Source organism: Heteronotia binoei, chromosome 20, assembly GCF_032191835.1.
Source record: "Heteronotia binoei isolate CCM8104 ecotype False Entrance Well chromosome 20, APGP_CSIRO_Hbin_v1, whole genome shotgun sequence".
Taxonomy (NCBI): Eukaryota; Metazoa; Chordata; class Lepidosauria; order Squamata; family Gekkonidae; genus Heteronotia; species Heteronotia binoei.
The window spans coordinates 16566208-16592464 of record NC_083242.1 but is presented as its reverse complement, the minus strand read 5'-3'; the positions used below and the strand labels follow the sequence as shown (position 1 = coordinate 16592464).

At 45.5% G+C, this 26257-nt stretch overlaps 1 protein-coding gene across 1 annotated transcript; it reads right to left on the bottom strand.

Moving 5' to 3' along the window:
- Positions 1 to 381: 381 nt before the first annotated feature.
- JPT2 (Jupiter microtubule associated homolog 2) lies at positions 382 to 24100 on the bottom strand. Its single transcript, XM_060260794.1, has 5 exons — positions 23922 to 24100; positions 10064 to 10212; positions 8072 to 8214; positions 7002 to 7056; positions 382 to 2641 (listed from the first exon to the last, which is right to left on the bottom strand). Exons 1-5 carry the CDS (start codon positions 23963 to 23965, stop codon positions 2469 to 2471), a joined length of 564 nt encoding a protein of 187 aa, XP_060116777.1. The 5' UTR covers positions 23966 to 24100; the 3' UTR covers positions 382 to 2468.
- Positions 24101 to 26257: the final 2157 nt, after the last annotated feature.

The window sequence follows — 26257 nt, the reverse complement described above, 5'->3', positions numbered from 1 at the left end:
AGAAGCAGTAGCTGCAACTGGACAGCACTTTTCGCCAGTGGTCTGAGTGCTGGGCTAGAATCTGGGAGACTTGGGTTCGAATCCCTACTGTGCCATGGAAGCTTTCTGGGTGACCTTGGACTACTCTGTCAGTCCTACCTGCATCACAGGATTCTTGTGAGGATAAAACGGAGGAGAAGAGAATGTTGTCAGGTGTTTTGGGGGGAAAGGCAGGGTATAAATGAAGTGAATATAGCATCAGTCGAATTTATTTTAGTAGGACCCCTAATACTCCACATCTCCCAATGCTAATAATTAACACCCCAAAAGATCGGCTTCATGTACGCTACGGAAGTACGTAACTTGCAACCTGAAAGGAACTGCGGACTGCACCAGCACAAGTTAGCAAAATCAGGCTGTTTATTATGTAGTACATGATTCACAGATCGAAGCTATTCATTCCCCCCTGGAACAGCACCCTTTACCTAGATACAGCATGTGCCCTCACTGGCCACATCTTGGGGAAAAGAAATGGCACAATCAGGTCTGTAATAATTTAAGGCTTTGCTGAAAAACTGCTACCCAAGGAAGAGGCACGGATGGAAATGCACTTTTAAATACTTTAGCCCTATGTGCTCTACCCAAATACATTCCATACCCCAAGTCAGAGGAGCAAGCTTGGGCTGACAGACACCCCAAGGCCAATCCCAGCCTGCTTCAGGGTGCATTCCAGTCCATGCCCAGCCATTCTTAGTCAGTGGCCAACTGCAACTGAAACAGAAGGGCTTCTTGGGAATGAATACCACAGAAAGTGATCCAAAGGGCCAGTCTCTCCTCCCAAAGAACAGGAGTCGGAAGGTACAAGTTCTGTATTCACTGAAAGCATCCAGAGAACTCCAGTCTGCTTCCATATCTGGCACAGAGCTTACTCCTCCAAGCCAACAGGTTTGCGTTCCTGTTGGCGCACAAAGCTGTTCTGCAAGACATACTGTTCATTCTTCGGCATGCCTCATGAGTTTCCATACAGAACGGAGTTGAGAGGCCGGCTGCTGCACTTAATGACTTAACAATCCTGGGATACTGTCGATGAGGAATCAATCCCAGGGAAAGTGACTGAAATTAAAAGAACCCCTTCTCTCGCCTCCCCTGCCACCAAAACTCCGTGAGATTACAGAAAATACAATCGCAAATTACTCCAAACGGCCCGTGTGCCACTAAAAATACCATATTGCGAGGAACCTGGAACTGTCGCTGATCGGATGATGAGGAAGAGACGACTGAAGTTTCAAGGCAGCTACAACTTAAAAGTAAATGACCCAGTAGGATAGTCCATTTCTCCCAGAGCCCCTTCCTGGAGCGGGTGCCCGTACTGTTAGGAGGTAGGGGGAAAGAGGTCACTGCAGCGCCCTGCCACGCACTGGCCTGTCTTCCCTCACGTGGAACTAGTTTTGTCCCCTACCGTAGGGAAGAGGAAACCAGGGGAAGAACGGGCAGAATGCAGAGGAAGCTGCAGTCCTGTCAGAAATACAGACACCACCTCCAGGGACAAGGACCGGGCAATCCCACAAACTAGGCAGAAAACGGCCCAAGGCAACGGAAGGCTGAGAAGAAGGGAAGGCAAAGACACTAACAGAGTCAGCACAGAACTAGACCCATCCTATTGATTTTCTGGGGTGGGGGCAGTTAAGAAGGAAACGAGAGCCTTCTGAGCGCAATGGTTTCGATTTGGAGGCTAGCGATGGGCGACAGCGCTACATTCTCAACAGCCTCCTCGGCCAGGATTCAAAGCCTAAGGTTACGCAGAGTGGGTTGGTAGACTTCTCAAAGGCAGACAGAGGATTCAAGCGCCATCGACAATGGCAAATACCCTCAATGCTATTCTCAGCTTCGCATCCTCTAAGATCCTGGAGGAGAGACCATGCCGAGCCGCTGGTCAAGAGCATATTTCTGCCAGCGCAGATTGTAGGAACAAACGTTGCCAAGGCAACCACCACAAAGTTGCAGGCTGCCTGGGATAATTAGTTGTTGCAGGATAGGTTTCAACCGACTTCTTGGACCAGAAAAGGACTTGCTTGCTGGGTAGGGTTCCCTTCCCTCCTCCCTGCAAATTTTTCTACAAAATAGATGACAGCACAGAGTTCAAACACACCTTCCGAGTTCAGGACAGCTGGCTCACTCTGCTCTGTCTAGCGCAGATAAATCCCCTCAAGGTTGCGTTATCTGATCCAAGCATCAAGGAAATAAACTTTGTTATGACCCGTCATGGGGCCAGAAATCAGCAGAAGTTAATGGACTAGAAAAATACTCTCAGGAGTCTGGTCTTTATCTTTAAATGCGGAGCAGCTCAGCCTGGCTTCTGCCTGCAAGGAGTCAAACCACTAAGCGCTTTCTTCTGCAAACACCGCAAGGCTAGCCTTTGAACACTCGGGTCGTATTTCTGTGCTGACTCCATTAGGGAAGTGGAAGAGCTTCGCCACCCCCCGCCACCCCTAGTAAAATGCAATGCTGGATTTGCCCCCAGGGGGGTTAAGGACTTTGTTGTGGGAGCGTGGCCGTGGCCCCAGCCGTGGCTCGTGGTCGTCTATCTTGGGTCCGGGCTCTTTGGGAGTCTCTTTCTCCGGCTTGCGTGTGTCTTCCGCTTGTGGTCTTTGGTCTTCTGGAGCTGCAGAACGAGAAATGCCATTAGATGGGGCAGTCCAGATTGTTGCTTTTGCCCATGCCAGGATTATCAGGATGTGTGGCCCTTGACAACTTTCTGTCCTTCATTTTGTATTCCTGTTCCAAATCAGCAGCTCAGGTGAAAGGTCAGAGGCCAAACAAAACTTTCCCCCAACCTCCCACTGTCTTGATACTATTTCTCTCATATAGGAGAGAAATAGTGCCAAGCCAAGCCAAGCCGGCTTCTTCAAGCCCAAGCCAGCTGGTGGCTTGCAGAATGCATTTAAAATTAAAGCTGCTTTCTTTCCACCTCTCCCTCCTCCCATCTATTTGCCTTTCTTCCTGTCTTGCAGTTCTCAAACATCTGACACTCCTGTCTTGTGGCTCTCAAACATCTGACGATTATTCTATGTGGCTCTTACGTTAAGCAAGTTTGGCCACCTCTGGGCTACAGTCTAAGGAAAACTTGCTTTCATATTTCGTATCAACCTGCCACTGTGTTGATTTTTAACAGCATGGTATGGCGCATCATTGTCTGTGAACATACACAGTACAATTCAATACCCACAGACTAAACCACCCCCAGAAAACGACTTAATCGCAATTCCTAGATAAATTAGCATGCAAATCTGGAACGCATGCCAAGACTAAGCTCAGAGCATCCAAGTAGATGCTTGATTTCCATCTGCTCTCTTTTTACACCTTTTCAATCACATTCCTATTGTCTCAACAATCCATTACCTGCAAAGTGCTCTTCTACCCTAGCCTGCAAAGCTCACCAAGAATTGTGCCCATCACCAGTGAACTGTATCAAGAGAAAGATATAGCTCAGGGGTGGCTAAACTTGCTTAATATAAGAGCCACATAGAATGCAAGATGTCTGAGAGCTGCAAGACATGAACATCAGATGTTTGAGAGCTGGGAGGGAGGGAGGGAGGAAAGCAAATAGATGGGAGGGAGAGGTGGAAAGAAAGCAACTTTAAATGCATTCTCCAAGCCGCCAACTGGCTTGGCTGGGAGAAGTGATTTAAATAGAGAAATACCTTCTCCAAGCTAGCTGACGGGACGGTGGGGCTTTTGAGATCCACAGTTTGGTCACCCCTGGTATAGCTTAAGTCCTAAATCCTGAGCCAGTTTGGTGTAGCGGTTAAGAGCGGTAGACTCTAATCTTGGGAAATGGGTTTGATTCCCCACTTCTCCACATGCAGCCGCTGGGTGACCTTGGGTCAGTCAGAGTTCTCTCAGCCCCACCTACCTCACAGGGTGCCTGTTGTGGGGAGAGGAAGGAAAAGAGACTGAAGCCCCCTTGAGATTCTGAGTGAAGGGTGGGGCATAAATCTGATCTCTTCTTCTAATATCATGGTACAGAGGGGGCATGTCTTACTGCTATCTACTATCTACTGCAAAATTATTATCAGCCTACTAAGAGGGGTGACTGGCTTAGCAGGAGCTGTTGCACGCTGGCAGATCACCGCTACAGTCAGCTCTAGCTGGCATTAGGATCAGAGCCCCTCAGCAAACATGGAGCAATAGTTCCCCTTTCCAAAATGCAACAGAAATGCTGAACTGCAGAGATTTTGTCATTTTAGCAAGTTATGTATGTACATCTTATTTAAGAAAGCACTCTGAATTCTGTTTGGGATTATTTACAAAGTTGCAAGTACATGAGATTCATTTTGCGCAATATGAAGTAGCAACAAACTCATAATGGGAAGAACTTTGTTTAAAGAACTCTACCAACTTTGCTATCTGAGGATTCCTTAGCTAAACCTGAGACATGCAAAAAGTGGATGTTAACTTCCTCTGGCTCCTTCAATTCACTTCATGCATTACTTTGTCGCAACTAACTGGGAAGAAGATCTGGAAAGAGAAATCCCACCCCTGCCCCGAATTTGGAGCAACATTTGTATTGCTAAGGCTGTTTTAGTCATTCAAGCTGTCCTAATCTGAAGAAACTAGCCATAAAGGTAACAGCCTGGCAGTATCTCATCTCCTGCACGTAGCAGCACATCTCTAGATGCCGGATGGATATTGGGACAGGCTACAGCAGGGGTGGCCAGGCTCTGGCTCTTTCACACCTGTTGTGTAGCTCTTGAAGTCCCCACTGCCCCATCAGCCACCTTGGAGAAGGCACTTGTCTCTTTAAATCACTTCTCTAAGCCAAGCCAGCTGGTGGCTTGGAAAATGCATTTAAAGTTAAAGTTGCTTTCTTTCTACCTCTCCCTCCTCCAATCTATTTGCCTTCCTTTCTGTCTTGCAGCTCTCAAACATCTGACATTCCTGTCTCTCAAGCATCCTGTCTTGTGGCTCTCAGACATCTAATGATTATTCTATGTGGCTCTTACATTAAGCAAGTTTGGCCTACAGTCTGAGGAAAACTGATTTTTTTTTCTAATCAAGCTTATCTGGCCAAAAAGGTTTTATTCCGAAACTACTGTGACATTGCCGGTACCTTAAACCCCATTATTTTCTTGCTGAACTATCTCGGGGATCTGGCTGCACAAGTCCATCCCAGGGTTTTCTACTGATGGCAGAGGAAACTGCAATTATAACTAACTGGCATTCTAAGCAGCCATCAACAGAGAACCACTGGCTGGCTAAAGCTTTTTTAAAATGGAAAAAAATTAACCCATCAGAGGCTGGTTTCTATGGGGAAAAGGATACTACAACTTTTGCAGCCTGGTCTCCCTCTGTGACTTGTGATAACTTGTATTTCAGCAGCCCTCCCAGGTTCTGTTTGTTCAGTTCATGCCAAAGAGATGGAATAATACAATAAAACCATTGCTGAAAGTACCTGGCACCACAATGAAATTTCTAAGCGCCATGGTGACCTGGGGTTTCTTGAGACCTACACTAACCTTGTTATTTGTTCATTATTTTTTGAGTTTGGGCAGAGACCACATATTGTAATTGCTAGCTCTGCTTTTGTATTTCTATACCTCTAAAACCCTCTAGAGCAGTGCTGTTGAACTCATGAGGGCCAGATCTTCACCTTTCCAGGCTGGGCCCCATGTGTGTCATAAAATATGCCAGGTAGGCGAGTTATAAACTTTATAAAGAACACAGACACACCCACTCAGCCTAATCCACCTCACTGGCTTGTTGAGCCTCAGCCAACAGAAGGAAGAGAGGCTTGGCTCACTCGTTCTGCTGTGCAATTGAGAGCGCCTGGCAAAGCTAGCTCTCCTTCCTCAACTTCCTCCCCTAGGGAGGAGCTTTGATCTGTAGTTCCTGTGCGATTGAGCAAGCCTGGCAAAGCAAGTTGATACAGCACCATGAAATGAAATGTTTTTAAATAATTTTAAACTGTAGTTTTTATTGGTTAAATTGTAAAAATGAATGTTGTTAGCCACCCTGAGTCCGCTTGCAGAGAGGGCAGGATAGAAATTTAAAGTAATAATAATAAATTGTGATGCAGAAGGAAGCAAGAGAGAGGGAGAAGGAAGCAGATGACAGCCAATTGCTTGCGGGCCTGATAGGAACTCTCGGGGGGGGGGGGGTAATTTGGCCCCCGGGCCACATGTTTAACACCCCTGAGATTCACTGGTTTTAGTAAGTTTCAGCTCTTAAAAGTTTTAAATAGCACCAGTTCATTAGCACCAGTTCATTAGCACTCATCTATTTTAAAAAAGCAGCAAGGAGTAGCCACCAACTCATCCAGTCTTAGTGACAAAACTTGTCCTTTGTGCAGTTCTAACATGACACGATTTACCTTTGCATGCTCCCCCAAGTTTGTGGGGAAGGGCACAATGATTTTCATATGCACAGCAGTTATGGAGAGAACATCACAGGCATTTCATTGTAATGATTTTCAACAGAGGTTTAGGACACTGAAAAACCAGGCTCGGTGTCAGTCTCAACATTACTATTCTCTATTAATATCTTTAGGAGAAATGTGGGGAGGCAAGGAAAAGACATCTGAAGATTGAAGTCTCCAACAGAATAGTGAGACAGCTGTACAAAGAACTTGCATCTTCAGCCCTTCTAGAGAAACACTTTGGTGGAGCAGACTGTGTGCTGAGTCCCACTCAGCCGTGAAATTCCTCCGGTGTCCTCAGGGAGCCAACATCTCCCACCCTAACCTAGCTCACAGGGTTATGGAGATGGGGAAAATATACAGTGCTCCAAGCTCTTTGAAGGAAGGAGACAGGGAGGGAGACAACAAGCTTAAGCAAAGGGGAAAAAATAATATGCAGGTAGGTTGTCTGTCATAAAACTCCAAAAGTAGGTCAGATTTTACTATGCTAAAAACATTATGTATAGCTGAACACAAAGGCATCACAGTAAGCGATAACTAAGAAGATTTAAGTACTGTTATGCAACTGGGAAAAACGGAAGCAAACCTGTCCATTAGCACCACTCACCTTTTCGTTTTGGTTCCTGGGGCGCATCCCCTCTGTCACTCAACACAATGTGATCCTGGGGGAAGAAAAGTTTGTTTCAAAAAAATCAAGAAAGGCACTGGCTTCTTAATCCACAGTTATGCATTACTCTAGGATTTATAGAGATTACAGATATGATTGAATTTATACCCCACCACCCTTCGCTACCTGAAGGAGTCTCAAAGCAGCTTACAATCTCCTTTCCCTTCCACCCTCCCCACAACAGACACCCTGTGAGGCAGGTGGAGCTGAGAGACCTCTGAGAGAACCGTCCTTGAGCAGAACAGCTCTGAGAAAGTTACGACTGACCCAAGGCCATTCCAGCAGCTGCAAGTGGAGGAGTGGAGAATCAAACCCACCTCTCTCAGATAAGAAGAATTGCAGATTTATACCCCGCCCTTCTCTCTGAATCAGAGTCTCAGAGCAGCATTCAAACTCCTTTATCTTCTTCCCCTACAACAGACACCCTGTGAGGTGGGTGGGGCTGAGAGAGCTCTCCCAGAAGCTGCCCTTTCAAGGACAACCTCTTCAATAGCTATGGCCAACCCAAGGCCATTCCAGCAGGTGCAAGTGGAGGAGTGGGGAATCAAACCCGGTTCTCCCAGATAAGAGTCCATGCACTTAACCACTACACCAGACTGGCTCTTTGCCTGCCACAACCCTTATTTTCCCCACAGCAGAGCTTCTGGCATGCATTTCAAATTTCTGCGGTGTTACCCAGGTAGGCAAGACAACCCATAAGGCAGAAGAGTTTCGGCACCGTGCAGGCATTTAGCGCCATATCCAACCTCTTCTTTTGCAGCCTTTCTTCTTTTATAGACCGCTCTGCAATTACAGTTCACCACACTACAAAAAGCTGAGTCAGCCCGTTAAGAACAGTTTTCACCATACCAGTTGTTTCTGAATTCTGTTCTCAGAAACGCCCAAGTCAGCAACTAAAGTGATTAAATTTAAAGACGCAGCTACTTTTTTCTTTTACAGTATTCAGCCATCAGCCTGCATTTCCCGAAATCTGTCGGAGGAGGTGCATAAAAGCTACAATTCGGTTTTACCTTAGGCTTATTTGGGTGAGCTCTGACAGTGCCGACGGGTTCTGGAGACCCAAAGATATTGCTTGTTTTCCCACCGGGTGGATTTGTAAGTTGACGAGAAGGGTTAGGTTTATGGTCCTCAAAAATGCCGCTGACCTTCCCACCTGAAAGACAGTCATGCTAGTAAGTAGGTCTGGGTTAAATTAAACTAGACGCTGGGTAGTCCTAGGAAGAAGAGTCCACTTCATTCACCAGGGCTTTTTTTGTAGCAGGAACTCCTTTGCATATTAGGCCATACTCCCCTGATGTAGCCAATCCTCCAGGAGCTTACAGTAGGCCCTGTACAAAGAGCCCTGTAAGTTTTGGAGGATTGGCTACATCAGAAGAAGAAGACTGCAGAGTTAAACCCTGCCCTTCTCTCTGAATCAGAGACTCAGAGCAGCTTACAATCTCCTATATTTTCTCACCCCACACCTTGTGAGGTGGGTGGGGCTGAGAGGGCTCTCCCAGAAGCTGCCCTTTCAACGACAACTCCTATGACCAAAGGCCATCCCAGCAGCTGCAAGTGGAGGAGTGGGGAATCAAACCCGGTTCTCCCAAATAAGAGTCTGAGCACTTAACCGCTACACCAAACTGGCTCTCAGGGGTGTGTGGCCTAATATGCAAAGGAGTTCCTGCTACAAAAATAGCCCCGGCATTCACATTTTGCTAAGAATGGACTCCCATTCACTCTTTTCCCCTGCAGTGTCTATGTTGATTCTTGTACTCATTACTGCTGCTGGGAGTCAGGTGAAGAACACACAAGAGTTAGAAAGGCTGCTGGACAGCAAGTTAGGTGTTGTGGTCGTCACGCAGATGAATTTACGCAAACTAATTACACTTGATTTTCATATGCAGGAAGACTATAAGGAGTGCCCGCAACCCGTGAAAACCACAGTATGAAATCTAGTTCTTTACAGTTAATACATGTACCCATCTAGAAATATCACACAACTTTGTGCTGCAGTCTGAAACCAAGAAACACTGGTCAAAATGCTTTGTATTTTTACATCATTGTACTGCTAAAAGACTGCTTCTAGCCATTCGCTGTCTATAGCTTTCAACAGAAAGATCAGCAACATCTGACTTTTTTGGCATTTAAAAACTAATGTAATGCAGTATTTATGAGCCCCACGGTGCAGAGCGGTAAACTGCAGTACTGCAGTCCAAACTCTGCTCACGACCTGAGTCCAATCCCAGCGGAAGATGGGTTCAAGTAGCCGGCTCAAGGTTGACTCAGCCTTCCACACTTCAGAGGTTTGTAAAATGAGTACCCAGCTTGCTGGTGCGGGGGGGGGGGAGTGTAGATGACTGGGGAAGGCAAGGGCAAACCACAAAAAAGTCTGCTGCGAAAACGTTGTGATGCAACATCACCCCAGAGTCAGAAATGACTGTTATCTTTTAAATGCAGTATTTGGTTTTAATCATTTACAGCCAAAAGTGCCCCCCCACACAACATGAGTAAAGACTATCAATTACTTTTACTGCTGTGCTATTAATCCCATCAACCCCAGGGAGCAAAATAATCCTGCATGATTTCTTACTCTGTATGGCAGCACACTGATCTGCAAATGTCCTACTGGACTGATGCTTTTGCAAGGGTCTATTTGCAATTTTCTCAGCAATCGTTTGCTAAAATCTGTTCTGAACCGATACCTCCACCCCAGCAATACAGGCGTGCATGCACACACAAAGTAAATATCCAGATTACGCCACTGTAAACTGATAAACCCCTTGTGAGCAGATAACCTGTAGTGCTCAAGCTGTTCAGTGAAACTGCATTTAGCTGCTCATCAAAACAGTGACATTTTCTTTGCAAAGTGTCGGTTGAACTTCTCAGGAAGAACGGAGAGACTTTAGCAACAGCCATGTGGAATCCAGAAGGCACCGTGTCCTAAAGGGAGGACATTTATTGTCTGGGTAGCACCAAACCCGGCACTCCTTTGCATGATAGCCCAGAAGAGGCTGACTCACCTGGAGGATTCGTTCTCTTTGGGATGTTCTGAGGTTCTTCAGCCCCTCCGAAAATATTTGATGCCATTCTGTGCGGCCTGAGAGGGGAGGAGACTTCTTCTGGGCATCCAAAGGGGTTGCTGGAGCCCCCTCCAGGCGGTTTCAACACCCTGGTTTGCAGAAGAAGATGATGATATTGGATTTATATCCTGCCCTATGCTCTGAATCTCAAGAGTGGCTCACAATCTCTTTTACCTTCCTCCCCCCACAACAAACACCCTGTGAGGTGGGTGGGGCTGAGAGAGTCCTTTCAAGGACAACTCTGCAGGAGCTATGACTGACCCTAGACCATTCCAGCAGCTGCAAGTGGAGGAGTGGGGAATCAAACCTGGTTCTCCCAGATGGGAGTCCGCACACTTAATCACTACACCAAACTGGCTCAAATTATGAGAAGTTGTCTCATCTATATTCTGCGACAGAGCACACCAACATCTGCCCCCTTACTTTTCGTCCCAGCCTTGCAGCTTCCATGGGGTGGTCACATATCCCACAAAGGAACAACTTGGTGGGTTATTGCCTTCCCATGATCTATACATCCCATTACTGCTTTCTATAAAGTTAAAATTTGCTTAAGTGTGTTATGAACAAACATAATGTTCTGCAGTTTTTTTTTTTTAGCAATGCTAAGTCATCTTAGAATCATAAAGTTGGAAGGGACTTCTAGGGTCATCTAGTCCAACCCGCTGCACAATGCAAGAAACTCACAAACACCTCCCACTAAATTCACAGGATCTGCATTGCTGTCAGATGGCCATCTAGCCTCTGTTTAAAAACCTCCAAGGAAGGAGAGCCCACCACCTCCCGAGGAAGCCTGTTCCACTGAGGAATCGCTCTAACGGTCAGGAAGTTCTTCCTAATGTTGAGCCGGAAACTCTTTTGATTTAATTTCAACCCACTGGTTCTGGTCCTACCTTCCGGGGCCACAGAAAACAATTCTGCACTATCCTCTACATGACAGCCCTTCAAGTACTTGAAGATGGTGATCATATCACCTCTCAGCTGCCTCCTCTCCAGGCTAAACATCCCCAGCTCCTTAAAAAGCATACTGTTTTCAGGGAGAGCCTGGTAGAAAACCTTTGCTCTTAGATCCACATAGATCTTTCTTGAACCAAAACAAGAACACCACAAAGCCAAATTTCTTTCCAATAGCTATATACAAACAGACCGTGCCATTTCCCCCCACCCATTTTCTCAGTTTTTGGATGAAGTCATCACCACACCCCGCTGCAAGCTGAGTAAGGCTGAACGTGCAGAACAGACTTCAGTTATGCATTCCTCCACACCCTATATGACAACAGTGTGTACTAAAAATGCTTCTTACGTGCGTCTTTAAGATACATCTCTAAAGAAAATACCAAAGTGATAGGAAACACATGCAGCATTTCTTTAGTCTATCCCCTGGAGCTTTCATTCACACTTTTGCCAAACTGTGGGCTATCTTTCCATTATGTTTTAGAGATAAGAAGCAGTCATAACTCTGTTATTGGTAGAAATAGAACAGGCTGCCCGAAGACAGAGAGAGCGGCATTTAGATGTGGTACAGAGGCCAAACAAGCTGGGCTCACTGTTAACTAGCAGAGCAGCGGCAAAAAAAAAAAGTTTTCAGGAACTGACCAACAATCTTGGAAGGTCACCAGCTCCATGGCAAGTTTCTTTATCTCGAATTTGTGCTACTAGCACAACATGTACATACCCCGTTCAACGGTTGCAACCTGAATGTTTGTACTTCAGCTTTAAGTTGAAGGACACATTCCAGAGCAAAGCCAAGTGAACAGAGTGCAGGCATCGTAAAAGAATGCTGCTTGGATGGAAAAAGAGAAGTGGCGAGAGTATTCGCTCGGTGCAATACGAGAAAGGCAAAAATAAAGCACCAGGTATGAATGGCAAATGGATCAAGTCAATCTCATAATCAGCAGCTGATGCCTCCACAGAGACATTTCCTGCTAACGATTACTAATTCTTCAGATCAGTCACCTCCGTAACACAGTGAAAGTCCAGAAAATAACTCTTTAAAACATGACACAAAGGGGAGACTCTTTACTGTTTGCTATTGAGAAGGTGAATGTAGCCAGATTTCAAAACCTCCTTTATAAACCTTCAAATCCTAGAACCTTTGCCCTTTGCAAAATTCACCAAGCTATTTCCTTGGGGGAGAATAGGGATGCCTGAATAGAACTAGAAACTAAGAATGTCATTTTGCTTGTTTTGAAGCTACAGATGCTTTCCTGCACTATACAAACCAGTATGCTCATTTCTCCATCAAAAAGAAATAACAGCTGTCATTTCACATAACTCAGTGGACTTCAACCTTCCTAGACTTGGAACCCACCTTTAACTCCAGGCGGCAGTGTGGGACCCTGCGAGCTGCAATCACCAGGACAGGAAAACACATGACATCTGTCTCATGGCAAGGAGGAGGATCCAGGATCCTTGCACCCACTGAATGACCTTGCCTTGCCACCCTGCATCTCATCTCAGTGTGTGCTCGAGCAGAGGCAGAAGGCATGGTGCCCCTGCTGGACGCATGCACCCTAGTGGTATCTCTTCCCAAAATGCAGCAGAAAGATTCCCAGCAGCTCTATACGGGCTTGTGACCAACTCAGGTGGGTTCTGCAATCCACCCAAGGGCCCCAAAAATGATTGGTTCAAGACTATCTAACCCAGGGGTAGCCAAACTTGCTTAATGTAAGAGCCACATAGAATAAATGTCAGATGTATGAGAGCTGCAAGGAAGGAAGGAAGGCAAATAGATGGCGGAGGGAGATGTGAAAATAAAGCAACTTTAACTTTAAATGCATTCTCCAAGCAGCTGGCTGGCTTGACTTGAAGAAGTGATTTAAAGAGGCCAGCCAGCAGGGACTTTGAGAGCCACACAATATGTACGAAAGAGCCACGTGTGGCTCCCGAGCCACAGTTTGGCCACCCCTGATCTAACCTTTGCAGCTGAAATGCAAGTGTTCTTGGGGCACTGAAACAGCTTCTAACTACATGCTGCCAGTGGGTTATTTTTGCAGCTGCAGATGTAGGGGAAAGAAACCCTTCCCCCTTCAGTTGACACTATTAGACCCCTAACAGAGCAAAGGCGGCAGCCTGCAGCTCTTGCTTTCTGAGTCTTTCGTCTAAGTTAGACTGGCTTAGCTGCTACCTGCTTCCAAAGTTGCTCTGTACCAGTGCTTCACACAGATTTTTTTATTTGGCAGACAAGAGTTAAGAACTCTAAATTTAATGTTTTGTTTATGATGTAACATGTTCTTGCTGAATCAGAATACTATCTACACAGCATCTCCTCTAGAATTTGGGTAGTTGCACGCAAAGAGGTAGCCACACAACCCAAGCCTCATAAATTGACTGTTCAGCATAACAACATATCAAAGCCAACAAATAGACCAGACCCATTATGATAGCTCAAATCATAAACTAGCAAAATAGGTTCTCCCAGTTTCAATTACAACTCAGGGTAGGATTCAGCATATATGCTAAATGTCAACAGACCAATGAGATGTCAGGTCCTCTGCAAATTTTCCTTTAATCTTCCCCCTGTACATTTAGCAGGGGTGTTGAACTAATTTGTTATGAGGGCCAGATTTGACATAAATGAGACCTTGTCAGGCTGGGCCATGTGTGTCATAAAATGTAATGCCAGGTAGTGGACATATAAACTGTATAAAGGGCACGACCAAACACAATTAATTTTTTTAATTTAAAGTAAAACACGCTTAAAATATTAGCATGCTTGCAATATTTTGTTTTATAGTTTCTGATAAATGTCATCTCTTATGAATTATTGCATCAACAACTGCAGACAATGTCTGTGCTATACCAATCTTGAATATGCTGTTTTGATTTATTGACATTCAGTAAATAGATCTCATGGTCATTGCTTTGAGCCTAAGACCCAGAGGAAAACATGAAGCAGCTACACATTGTGAGCTTTTGTACATAAGCTGCTTCATGTGCTGGTCAAGAATATGCGAAGGCACCATGGCACAGACTGAGGGCTATATGCTTGTCCGCAAAACCAGTCTTCCCCAGAAAAATAACTACAATTCCTATGTGGCAGTGCAACAACAGCCATGTACAATGGTCAATATCAGCCTACTATCTGGGAAGCCTAAGTTCAAGATCCCCAATCAAAGGAAAATATGGAAGAAAAGTCAAGGGAAATTTGCTAGGTAAACCTGGGCTGGACACACACTCTCAGCCTAATCCTGGCTTGCTCTTATTTCTCTTCTAAATAGTTTACATGCTTTCCTATTGAGAAAGACTGGACGGCATGAATACAGTGAAAAAGAGGAGGGGAACAGAGCTGCACCCATAACAAGCCCAATAAAACTCTCTATCTCCCTCTCTCAAGGAAAAACGCTCATACCTTCAACAAAATGTTGCTACCTTTAGTTCAAGTTTATTTATATCCCGCCCTTCCCACCAAAGTGGTTCAGGGCGGCTCACAACACATAAAAATCTAACATAATTTGAATTTAAAACATCTTACACAGTTAAAACAGTAGAATAATAAAACATATAATGGCGGTCTATCAGAACTACACTCAGCTTCCAATGCCAGTTAATTATAAGCCAGCCGGAAGAGGGCTGTCTTACAGGCCCTGCGGAACTGACCAAGGTCCCGCAGGGCCCTCACCTCTTCCGGCAGTTGGTTCCACCAGAAAGGAGCCGTTATGGAGAAGGCCCTGTCCTTGGTGGATTGCAGGTGGGCCTCCTTTGGCCCGGGGATAACAAGCAGATTTTGAGATCCCGATCTCAGTACTCTCTGGGGAACATGTGGGGAGAGACAGTCCCTAAGGTAGGCAGGTCCTAGGCCATATAGGGCTTTAAAGATAATAACCAGCACCTTGTACCGAACTCGGTATATTATTGGCAGCCAGTGCAGAGTCCGGAGCCCTGGCCGAATGTGCTCCAATCTTGGGAGCCCCAATAACAACCGGGCCACGGCATTCTGCACTAACTGCAACTTCCGGGTTCGGCACAAGGGCAGCCCCATGTAGAGGGCATTACAGTAGTCCAACCTCGAGGTGACTTTAAAAGTGCTTTCTTTGTATCTCTCCCAATGGTGGGGATTGGGCAAAGGAAGATCTGGCTCTTTCATTCCTTCTCCAGGGGACAAGGAGAGGGAGGAGACTCAGCCACTGCAAGGAAGAGAGGCTTGGCTCGGTAGCTCTGCAGTGTGATTGACTGAGCCTGGCAACCTTAATCACCCAGCAGAGCTATAGAGTCAAGCTCCTTCATTGGCTGAGGCTCCTTCTCTCTCCTCCTCCCTATGGGAAAAGGGAGGGGGAAGAGGAAAAGAGCGAAGAGAGGCTGCTTTGCTGGCTGCTTGGCATGGAAGAAACCCAAAATGGCGACTGAAGAAAGTAGGCAAGGCAGAAGGATGTAGGCAATGGCCAGTTGTTGGGAGGGCCTGATTAGGCCCACGGGCTGCATGCTTGACACCCCTGATTTACAGTATATAAGGAAGAGCATTACAGAAGAAGCTACCTACTGTTAACTTCTGGATTTTCGATCAGGGTAAAGCCTTCAAGATGGGGCGAGAGAATCTTTTGCTAGATTTCTCTTGCTCCTCCCTACCCACTGCCCAAATCCCTTCTGATCAAGCTAACAATTCCTTCAGCAGGAAAATATGTTTGGCAATAGCACGGAGGCTACAGCTGTAGGGGTTTTCAAGTTTTCCTCCACCAGATTCTGAGCTACAGTGAAATTATTCAGTGCTTCCTAAGAATAATTCTGAACCACTGGTGCTCGAAGGTTAAATGTTGGGTGGGGGGGAGAAGGCTGTGAGGTGAACAAAAGGAAACATCTCAGATGAGAACCTTCATGGTTCTTTTAACCACTGAGTCTCTGGACAGGAGAAAATGTCATAACAATGTAAGGGGGGGGGAAATATCTGGGGACTTTGGGGGTGGAGCCAGGATCAAGGGTGTGACAAGCATCATTGAACTCCAAAGGGAGTTCTGCTCATCACATTTAAAGGGACTGCATACCTTTTAAATGCCTTCCCTCCACTGGAAATAATGAAGGATAGGGGCACCTTCTTTTAGGATTCACAGAATTGGATCTCCTAGTCCAATCTTTTTGAAACTTAGGGGGTATTTTGGGGAGAGGCACTGGATGCTATGCTAAAAATTTGGTGCCTCTATCTCAAAAAACAGCCTCCTCAGGCACCCGTGGATCAATTCTCCATTCTACCCTATGGGAATCTGTCTCCATAGGGAATAATACTCAGCAGACATTCCCCCCACTCCCGCTTTCTGATGACCCTAAAGTGGGGCGGGGGGGAGGGCCTCCAAACCGGGGGATCCCCTGCCCCCACCTGGGGATTGGCAACCCTATAACAATGAATGTTAGTCCCTCTATTTTTTTTTTATATTAGACTGCTTGTAAGTTAAAATATTAGGAAAACTGCCCCCACAGCCAGTAAGCTGACTGAAAAACACTACTTGAGCATCGTGACCAAAATCATCTCTGAGATCACATCAACAATCTATGGCATTGTGGCATAGTTCCAACACTTGACTGCATTGCACTGAAACGACCAAGCCCGGCAGAAGATGCCAGTGGCACGAAACAGAGGAAGTCTTCATTGAAGACTGTGGCACAGAAAGAACACGAGCTCTCAAGGAACCTCCAAACTAACCAGCTTAACTGTCGAGCTCCACAAACTCCTAAAGTGTAGACAGAGGTCATCCCATGCTTCATTTTCCAAAAAGAGAGACAGAGAATTCAGCAGCACTACTAAATAAGGGTTTTATTCTAATTCAGGAAACACTACCCAGACAAAGGCTGGCTACATTGCTTAAGTTAAGAGAGGGAAAAAGCATTCTGTGAACGTTTAGGGTTCCTGCTCTCCAAAGTGCTGCTGGGTGCGCCCTTCCAAGGTCAACTCCCAACTAGAATTTTATTTCAGAAGAACCTGTTTGAAAGGAAAGAGGCTAAGAGCCAAGCTGTAGGGCAGGGGTGGCCAAACTTGCTTAATGTAAGAGCCACATAGAATAAACGCCAGATGTTTGAGAGCTGCAAAACAGGAAGGAAGGAAGGAAGGAAGGAAGGAAGGAAGGAAGGAAGGAAGGAAGGAAGGAAGGAAGGAAGGAAGGAAGGAAGGTAGGTAGGTAGGTAGGTAGGTAGGTAGGTAGGTAGGTAGGTAGATAGATAGATAGATAGATAGATAGATAGATAGATAGATAGATAGATAGATAGCTGGGGAGAAGTGGAGGGAGAGAGAGGTAGAAAGAAAGCAACTTTAACTTTAAATGCATTTTCCAAACTGCCAGCTGTCTGGTTTGGAGAAGTAATTTAAAGAGACAAATGTCTTCTCTTTGCCGGCAGACAAGGTGGTGGGGGCTTCGTGAGCCACAATACGCGTGAAAGAGCCACATGTGGCTCCTGAGCCAGTCTGGTCACCCTTGCTGTAGGAGGTGTCTACTCTTAAAACCATTGGCCTGCTTCTTCTTTTTCCTTCAAACACAGGTTTGGAAGTCATGGTGCAATTTTGGCGTAGAGAAACCGCAGGGAGGCAAAGGATTCCCATCACCATATTAAACCCCTGAAGCTATCCTTCCTTAGACTTGCCATAGGACAGATAACTATTTTCATGTTCAGGCCCTTCATGGCAGCTTTGGAAAGGATCCTAGAATCTTAGATCAGAAAGCCTCAGTTTAAAATGGACAGATTTTGTTCTAAATTCTAATGTCAGGTAAATTTCACTATTCGAACATTAACAAATGTTCGAATAGTGAAATTTACCTGACATTAGAATTTAGAAGAGCTGTTTTTTTATACCGTTTTTCTCTACCTTAAGGAGTCTCAAAGTGGCTTACAATTCCCTTCCCTTCCCCTCCCTGCAACAGGCACCTTGTGAGGTAGGTGGGGCTGAGAGAGCTGTGACTGAGCCAAGGTCACCCAGCTGGCTTCGTGTGAAAGAGTGGAAAATCAAACCCGTTCTCCAGATTAGGGTCTGCCGCTCTGAACCAGTACACCGTGCTAGCTGGAAAATGTGATTTGCAGAAACTGGATGATTGTTATTCAGCTGAAGGCATCTTCAAACTGCAAACACACCCATCTTTTACATCAGGGGTCCTCAACCACCGGGCCATGGCCTGCCAGCAACCGGGCCACGGAGTGAGGCAGAGCAGCCCTGGACTAAGGTGACACAGCCTTGCTCCAAGGCTGCCTTTCCTTGCAGGCCAGCAGAAGGGGCAGCACTGCTGTGCCCCTAGCCTATCCCTCATTTACAGACCTCCACCGATCAGCTGATTGGCAGGGGTCTTTAAATGGGAGGGGGAGGCAGAAACAGCCCCAGTCTCCCCTCACATTTAAAGAACCCCATGGGAGGCAAGGATGTGGCTTGGGGGGGGGGGAGTCGGGTTGGCAAAAAACCCAGTGCTGCTTCCCCCACCAGTTCGTGGAAAAATTGTCTTCCATGAAACCGGACTTAATCCCAAGACTGAAGACAGCATTCCAGAGCTCATTGTGCTCCGGCTTAAATCAGTCCAATTCGTTGTGAATTTCATCAAGGGTAATAGCTTCAAAGTGCCCCTTCTGAAGCTAGAAATTATTTCCTTCATTTCTCCTCAGTGGACCCAAAGTAACTTGCAAGGTTCTTTCCTCCATTTTATCCTCACAACAACTCTGTAAGGTAGACTAGAGCCAGTATGGTGTAGTGGTTAGATCAGGATGAGAGACCCAGGTTCAAATTCCTATAGCTGGGTGATTTGGGGCAAGTCAACACTCTTTCAGCCTAACAAGCCTCATGGGGCTGTTGTGAGGATAAAGTGGAGGAAAGGATCATGTAAGCCACTTCAGGTCCCCATTGGGGAGAATGGCGGAGGAAAAAAGAAATAAAATCAGTTAGGCTGAGTGCATGTTCAGCTGACAGGCTTCCACTATAGAACAGGGAACAGAACAGCAGAACAGCCTCCCAGATCCTAGCCCAGGGGTGGCCAAACTGTGGCTCGGGAGCCATGTGGCTCCTTCACACATATTGTGTGGCTCTCGAAGCCCCCAGCATCCCGTTGGCCAGCTTGGAGAAAGCATCTAAGTCACTTCTCCAAGCCAAGCCAGCTGGGAGCTTGGAGAAGGCATTTAAAGTTGAAGTTGCTTTCTTTCTACCTCGCCCCCTGACCTATTTCCCTCCCTCCCTCCGGCTCTTGAACATCTAACATTTATGTCTTGCCGCTCTCAAATATCTGATGTTTATTTTATTTGGCTCTTATATTAAGCAAATTTGGCCACGCCCAACACCCCACATTACAATGACTCTCTCTCTTGGAGAACCGTTCTATACAAATTTCATAGGGCATATTTAGCTCCATCATGCTCTCATTACGTCAGTCCATTTGGTTTATTTATGCACCCAGTTGCATTACCAGAGGGCATGGGAGAGAATAAAAAAGACATGCTCGAGCATTTTTCCTGGGGTGCTGTTCCACTAAGAAAGCAAAAAATGTAGGCTGTTTGTTGCAACTATTAATAGGCAACTTCTGCAAATCACGTTCTGAAGATGCAGAAGAAAAGCAACATCCGGACTCCTCAGACATCATGGTGTAATGCCCTTCAGCAGCCAGCAGTCTGGGCGACCTCCCACAGTGAAACAATCTATTCTAGACTATCACAAGACCCGCATACTTACGCCCCTCAGGAAGAGGACATCCCAAGAGGAGCAATCAGCCTCCATCTGATCCTCAAGCACTTACTAGGCAGATTCTTCTCCATGGACGGGCACCTCGTGGTCATCACAGGACACGAGAAACCGCTCAAGCCATTTTGCTGTTTCTGCTCTGAATGCCAAGGGTGCAGTCCATCTCAAACACGGGCAATTCCAACCACCACCGCCCCAGTACGGAAGTGCCTCTAGGATTATTTGGAGATCGGAACATTTACAAGGCTCATCTCATCTCTGCAGTACATACAAGCCAAGTTTTCCAGCCCAGCCAGTACGTGTCTGTCTACCTGGCTGGCAAGGATGTAACGATAGGATTACTGAAGTCTGTGCAATCTACAGAGCTAGTATTTTTGTTTCAGCACCCATGTCACCTGCTTTTTCCATTAATAATTTGCAACTTCCTCTTGGGATCAGAGGCTGTAGGCATGCTCTAGAGCAGGGATGTTGAACTCATTTGTTATGAGGGCTGGATCTGATATAAGTGAGACCTTGTTGGGACAGGCCGGGCCATGTGCTTACCTATTTAAGATTAGGTAGGAGAAATATAAACACAGACAAACACGACAAACAAAACCCACCTTAAAATAAAACATGCTTAAAACATTAGCACTTGTTGATCTTAAAGGTGCTTTCTTTGTGTTTCTTCCAGGGGATCCAGGGAACTGGGCAAAGGAAGCTCTGGCTCTTTCCCTCCCTTCCCAGGGGACCAGGAGGGGGAAGAGCCTCAACCAGTGGAGAAAACTGAGGTTTTGCTCTGTAGCTCCTGTGCAACTGAGCAAGCCTTGAAAAGCAAGTTGAGATGTAGAAGGAAGCAAGAGAGAGGGAGACAAGAGCCAGTTGCTCAGGGGCCTGATAGGAGCCCTCCGAGGGCTTGATTCAGCCCCCGGGCCGCATGTTTGACACCCCTGATCTAGAGTCCTAGATACTCAACCATTTTATGGGAGATCCACTTTGAGAAAGCAATTCTGGGTGCTTGGCCAAGATTGAGTGAAACTAAGGGTTAGGGGGAGACAATGGTTTCTCCACAAATTCTGTTGTTTCAGACTTCACTCCTTCCTCCCACACAACTTGTATCTGGGTTAGCAACTGGAGGATTCAAGGTAGGATCTGACCCAACTGTTGACCCTTATCCTAGAAAAATCCTTCTAATATTTCCCACGACACTGCATAAAGCAGAAGGTGGATTCAATCTACTTTTAAGAAGCTTTCTGAGAACCAAGAAATGCACAGTGGTAAACTCACAGCAAAACATTGGCGAGGTGGCAAGTTGCACTCCGAAGAGAAATAAAAGCTATGAGTCATTAATAGCCTTGGAATTAGAAAACGGGCTTTGATCTGGCAGCCAAATAGATATTTATTGTATATTGTACGCCAGCACCCAAGCCTTTCTGTGCCACGCCATAGATTATTTTGCAAGCAGTCCTTTCAATGTTTCCATTCCATTTATGCAAACAAAAATTAATTATATCAGCAGCCAATTTCCAGTCGTTCACACGGTTATATAAACAAGTTAGCCAGCCTTCTTTCCTTAAATGTAAAGAAAGTCAGAAGCCAAGTTCAAGTCCTATCTCTGCCAACGCATTCTCAGTCCTTGTTTTTCCCATGCCAAGCAGGAATTATACTGCTTTAAACTGTAAAGCATTCTGCAAATTAAAAAGTGACATATAATAAAAAAGCATTCGACAGAACACAGAGCATCTGACAACACCTTAGAAGCCAAATTTAGTGCTAAAATTTGTGGGTATCTCACTTTGTTTAGTTGCCTGAGCAATTAAAGGAGCAGAATATATATAAAACGTAAACACAGAAAAATAGGAGGGGTGTTTGCATTGGCCTTTTGTCCCAGTTTTGTAAGAGGGTTGCTATTAGAGCACCACTGAAAACAAAAATCCAGAATACCCACAGCAGTTACCAAGAAGGGTTCTACACCTTTCCAAGACATCCTTTTTCCTTTTCACATAAAAATGAAGCCTGATTTAAGTTCAAATAAGAAAATTAAAAAGCATATCTCAGCACATCACTTTCCATCTCTGTACTTTAGGCTACACTTTAACTATAAACCAGGGATTGGCTGGAAATCACTGTGAAAATATGTAACAATTGGTTCTCCCCACCCCCTCCATGTACAGACTTAATTCAGACTTCTGTACTGACTGAGCTCAGAGAGCTGAGTTCAAAAAATAGTTTGGGGTCAAGGAAAAGCAGGGAGCAGCTGCATTACCTGTCGCACCAATGATCAAACAAAAGTCCTGCAGCATCTTAAGAGACCAACAAAATAATAAGCAATGCAGAAAAAGTAAACTGTTTGGTCAGAATTCAGAAGCAAACCATGATTTCACTGGTTCCAGGAGTTTGCAGGTGTCTATTCGCTCTACCTACCCACAGCCAAACAGCAACAAAAAGACAAAAGTTGACATGTGCAGCCAAAAGAATGTTTTTTTTTATAAAAGTTACGTCTCCAGACTTTTAGTAAAATACTTCAGAATAACCATAGTTTGGAATAGGAGCAAGCTTATTGCGCATGAAACTCCACTGAACATGGGGAACAAGCATTTATTCAGTGCATTTATAATGTTTTCCCCAGGGAGATTAGTAAGGCATATATGGTTTTCTTTCCTCCACTTTCTCCTCATGACAACCCTGAAAGGTAAAAGAAGCCTGATGTGTATATGACCATTAAGTTTCAGAAAAAGTGGTGATTTAAACCCTGATCTCTCTTGCCTTATAAGCACTTTCCCAAGTTAACATCCACAACACCATTCACAAAAAATAAGGTAGCGTTTATGATGCTCTTCAGTGTTAAAACGCTGTCACTGTTACAAACAGCCCTGAAAGGTAGGGTTATTATCCAACATAGATTTTATTTGGCGGCGTTCCAAAATTCCTGGGGATTTAGGGGCAGTGCCCAGAGATGGAATAGTTTGGGGATGGAGAGAGCTCAGCGGGCATGTGACTCCCTCCAAAGCTGCCCAGCAGAACTGATCGTTGTGGTTTCAGAGATCAGCTGCAGTTCCCTGAGAATTCCATGGAATTTTTGTTTTTATATATGACTACAGTGGCAAGGTAACTTTATGCTCAGAACTGGAAATCTGCAAAGATACCTAAAAAACAAGATTGGCGGTTAAAGATGCTGGAACTGGCAGAAATGGCTACTTACTTCTTTGATTTAAAAGTACAGTTAGTTTTATTGCAAACTGGTATAATTATATAAAAAGTGTATAGTTAGGTTTATTGCAAATTAGCTACCATGATCGCAAATTGGACTCCCAGACAGGCTTGCTAACCTCCAGCTGGTGGCTGGAGTGGTTTGCAGGCCAGGGACCAGTTCACCTGGAGAAAATGGCCACTTTGGAAGATGGTCTCTATGGAATTATGCCCCACTGAAGTCCCTACCCTCACCAAACCCTGCTGTCCCCTTTATTGATTTTCTGCATACAAATTTGTGGGGGATATGAGGAGTAAAGAGAGCTCTAAATTTTAGAAAACTAGGGTAATTGGTGGATTGGTTATGAGGAAGTGATTATGCATTTATTGTAAATGCAGCAACAAGTGATGGTTCTTGGCTTTTTTGAAACTTTTGAAATTTTTAAGATATATCTCTGATTTTTTTTCTTCTTCCTATTGTTCTGCATTATTAGAAGCACAGAATTGGAAGGGACCTCCAGAGACATCTAGTCCAACCTCCTGCACGATACATGAAATTTACAAATATATCCCTCCCCAAACACCCACAGTGACCCCTGCTCCATCCCTAGGAGGTGGCAAAAAAAACCCCTCACGGTTTTCTTCTATTGTTCTGTATGTGCCCAAAAAACAACAATAAAAAGTTGAAAGCAATTGGAAAATAAAAAAGATAACTCCAGGTTGCACCTGGAGATTGGCAACCCCCTAGAGGCACATGACCTCTAACGCGCCCTGGGTTCGAATCATGCTTGCTTCCTTAGCGAGGGCTCTCCTCCAGCCTGGGCGTTTGGAGAAGCCGCACGCTGTCTAATTCGATTCTAAACCAATCTGAATCAGTGAACTAATTCCAACGCCCCTTTTTATGAATTTGGGTCTGGGGCAAAAGGGCGGGAAACGAGCCAAGGACCCTCCGAGGCAGGCCCCCCACTCCCAAGGACAGGCCCTTCGACCGAACCGCCTTACCTCGAGCTCGGTTTGGCCGAGTCAGTCTCGGGCCCCCGGAACATGACGAGCCGAACCTCAACGCGCCCTTCGCCGCTCCAACGCCACGCCGGTAGTCCCCTCAGGCCGAGGGGCGGCACACCCTTGGCAGCCGATTGGGCGAAGCGCCCGCCACTCCTCCCCTCCAAGCGCTGATCAAGAGCCTCTCGCCCTGCTCGGAGAAAGGCCGCAAGGAGAGGCGCGGCCGCGGCTCAGATTTCTCTACGCGACCTATTGGAAGGGGCTGCTGCCACTCAAAGGAAGAGGCGCGGTTATTGGAGTCAAAGGAAGCGAGGGGCGGGGGATGGCGCCTATGAGGTTTAAAGGGGCCGCGTCCCACCTTCCTAGCATTCCATCGCTGCGGTGGCGTCTATGGCGATGAGTTGCTGCAGTTTCCTGGGAGTGACTCGTGAAGCACCTTTTTATGTGTGCGACTATTTAAATAAGTCCAACTCCGTACTAGACTTTTAATCCTGGGACTGGTTTAGCTCTGTCCCCAAACTTACATTCTACACTAGAATCGTAGAAACCAACTCTTATGACAGGGGTGGCCAATGGTAGCTCTCCAGATGTTTTGCCTACAACTCTCATGAACCCCAGCCATTGGCCATGCTGTCTGGGGCTGATGGGAGTTGTAGGCAAAAAAACATCTGGAGCTACCATTGGCCACCTGTCTTGAGACCGATTCCAGTGTAGAAAAAGGCACGTCAAGTTACACCTTTAAGACCAACAAAGTTTTATTAAGCATGTAAGCTTTCGTGAGCTAGAAGCACACTTCATTAGAAGTCGGTATGATGAAGTGTGCTTCTAGCACATGATCTAGATCGAAGATCAGGCTAGCCTGGCCCATCTAAGGACCAATGTTCCCTCTAAGCTGCAGAATCTTGTGAGCAAAAAATTCTACTTTGTGAGTTACTGGCCTTAAAGTTGTGAGCTACTGCATAAATTGTTACGCTCTGGGGTCCTCCTTCCTGAGCCAAGACAAAAGTCGGTGAGCTGAAGGCTAAAAATCTGTGTGCTAGCTCATGCCATCTCAGCTTAGAGGGAACACTGGTTAGGACCTTCAGAATGCTCCAATGGCTAAAATAAAATGGCTCTTCTCAGGCAGCGAGACTGGAGCTAGTGAATGACGGCTTTCCCTCACACTTGATACTTCATTTCATAACAAGCGATGATGGCTGTGAATTTTTTTCCCTTCAAAACCATGAATCTTTTGTTTACAGCCCCGCAGCTTCACTGCTGAGACTTCAGTTCATGAAACTTGTAACCCCAAGAACACTTATGAGTTGGTTCTGTAACGGATGTTTCTTCTAGCTTTTCATCTTCGCCCCCTTAAAATTCCAGGCTTTGCTGGCTTGGGAGCCTTTGGGAGCTGGTGTAGTAATATACTACACTGGCTGTTTTATCTATCTGCTGGCAGATACCAAGGTCTTGGGACACTCAAGATGGTGCCATCTAAGATGGTGCATATAGAATTGGGTGTTTTGACAAATGGCAGTTTTTCTTGTCTACCAACCTGGATTAAAGTGTAGTTTAAAATCTGGAACAATAGGCAAGAAACAAGGCACGACTTGTTAAAGCACCCAGTTTGATCATGGCAGATTTAGGGTTTGGCTTTAACCCACGAATCCTGCCATTGGCAGTGTGGTAGTAAACCATGCATTTGAAATCGCAACAGATTGTGCGGCTTGTGCTGAACAGGGATGTCTTCAAAACATGGCGTATGAGTGAAGGAGAGAGACAAGGAGTGGATGAGGCAATATGAATACCCACAAAATTCTGAATGCAATTATTTACCTCTTTTTCTGCCAGAAGAGACTTATTCTTAGCAAACAGACCATATTTATAGGGCAACAAACAGTGCATACAGGAATTAGACCAAGGATTAATATGTATTTATGCACAATCATAAAAACAGCTTTACAAGTTGAATTGGAAATTTAAAACAGAGGAAGTTTTTAAACAGATTTTGTATATTATATTAAATAACCCAAACACCTTTCCTCCCCCCTCCAAAACTGGTAAAGAATAAATAATATAGTTTACAATATGGTACAAAAAATAATCAGTAAGGACAAGCATTCCGGCTTTATACATACACTATATGTTTAACTTTATCATCTATAAAACAATTTCACATCTCAAAACAAGCCAAAAACCTTAGATGATATGGCTTAACTATTATTAAAAGAAACAGCAACAGAGTCCGCTGCCCGAGTCGCAAGCGGGTTATCTCATTTTGGCAACGTGTGGTAACTCATTGCTGTAGTCCTTGCAAACGTTTTCATTCATTTAGCATACACAGTTCACTGTGAAGT

Coding starts and splice junctions, on each gene's coding strand:
- JPT2 (XM_060260794.1), bottom strand. CDS start 23,965: ATGTTCCGGGGGCCCGAGACTGACTCGGCCAAACCGAGCTCGAG. Junction 10,213..23,921: donor TCGGCCAAACCGAGCTCGAG/GTAAGGCGGTTC, acceptor TCTGCAAACCAG/GGTGTTGAAACCGCCTGGAG. Junction 2,642..7,001: donor CCAGGAACCAAAACGAAAAG/GTGAGTGGTGCT, acceptor CTCGTTCTGCAG/CTCCAGAAGACCAAAGACCA.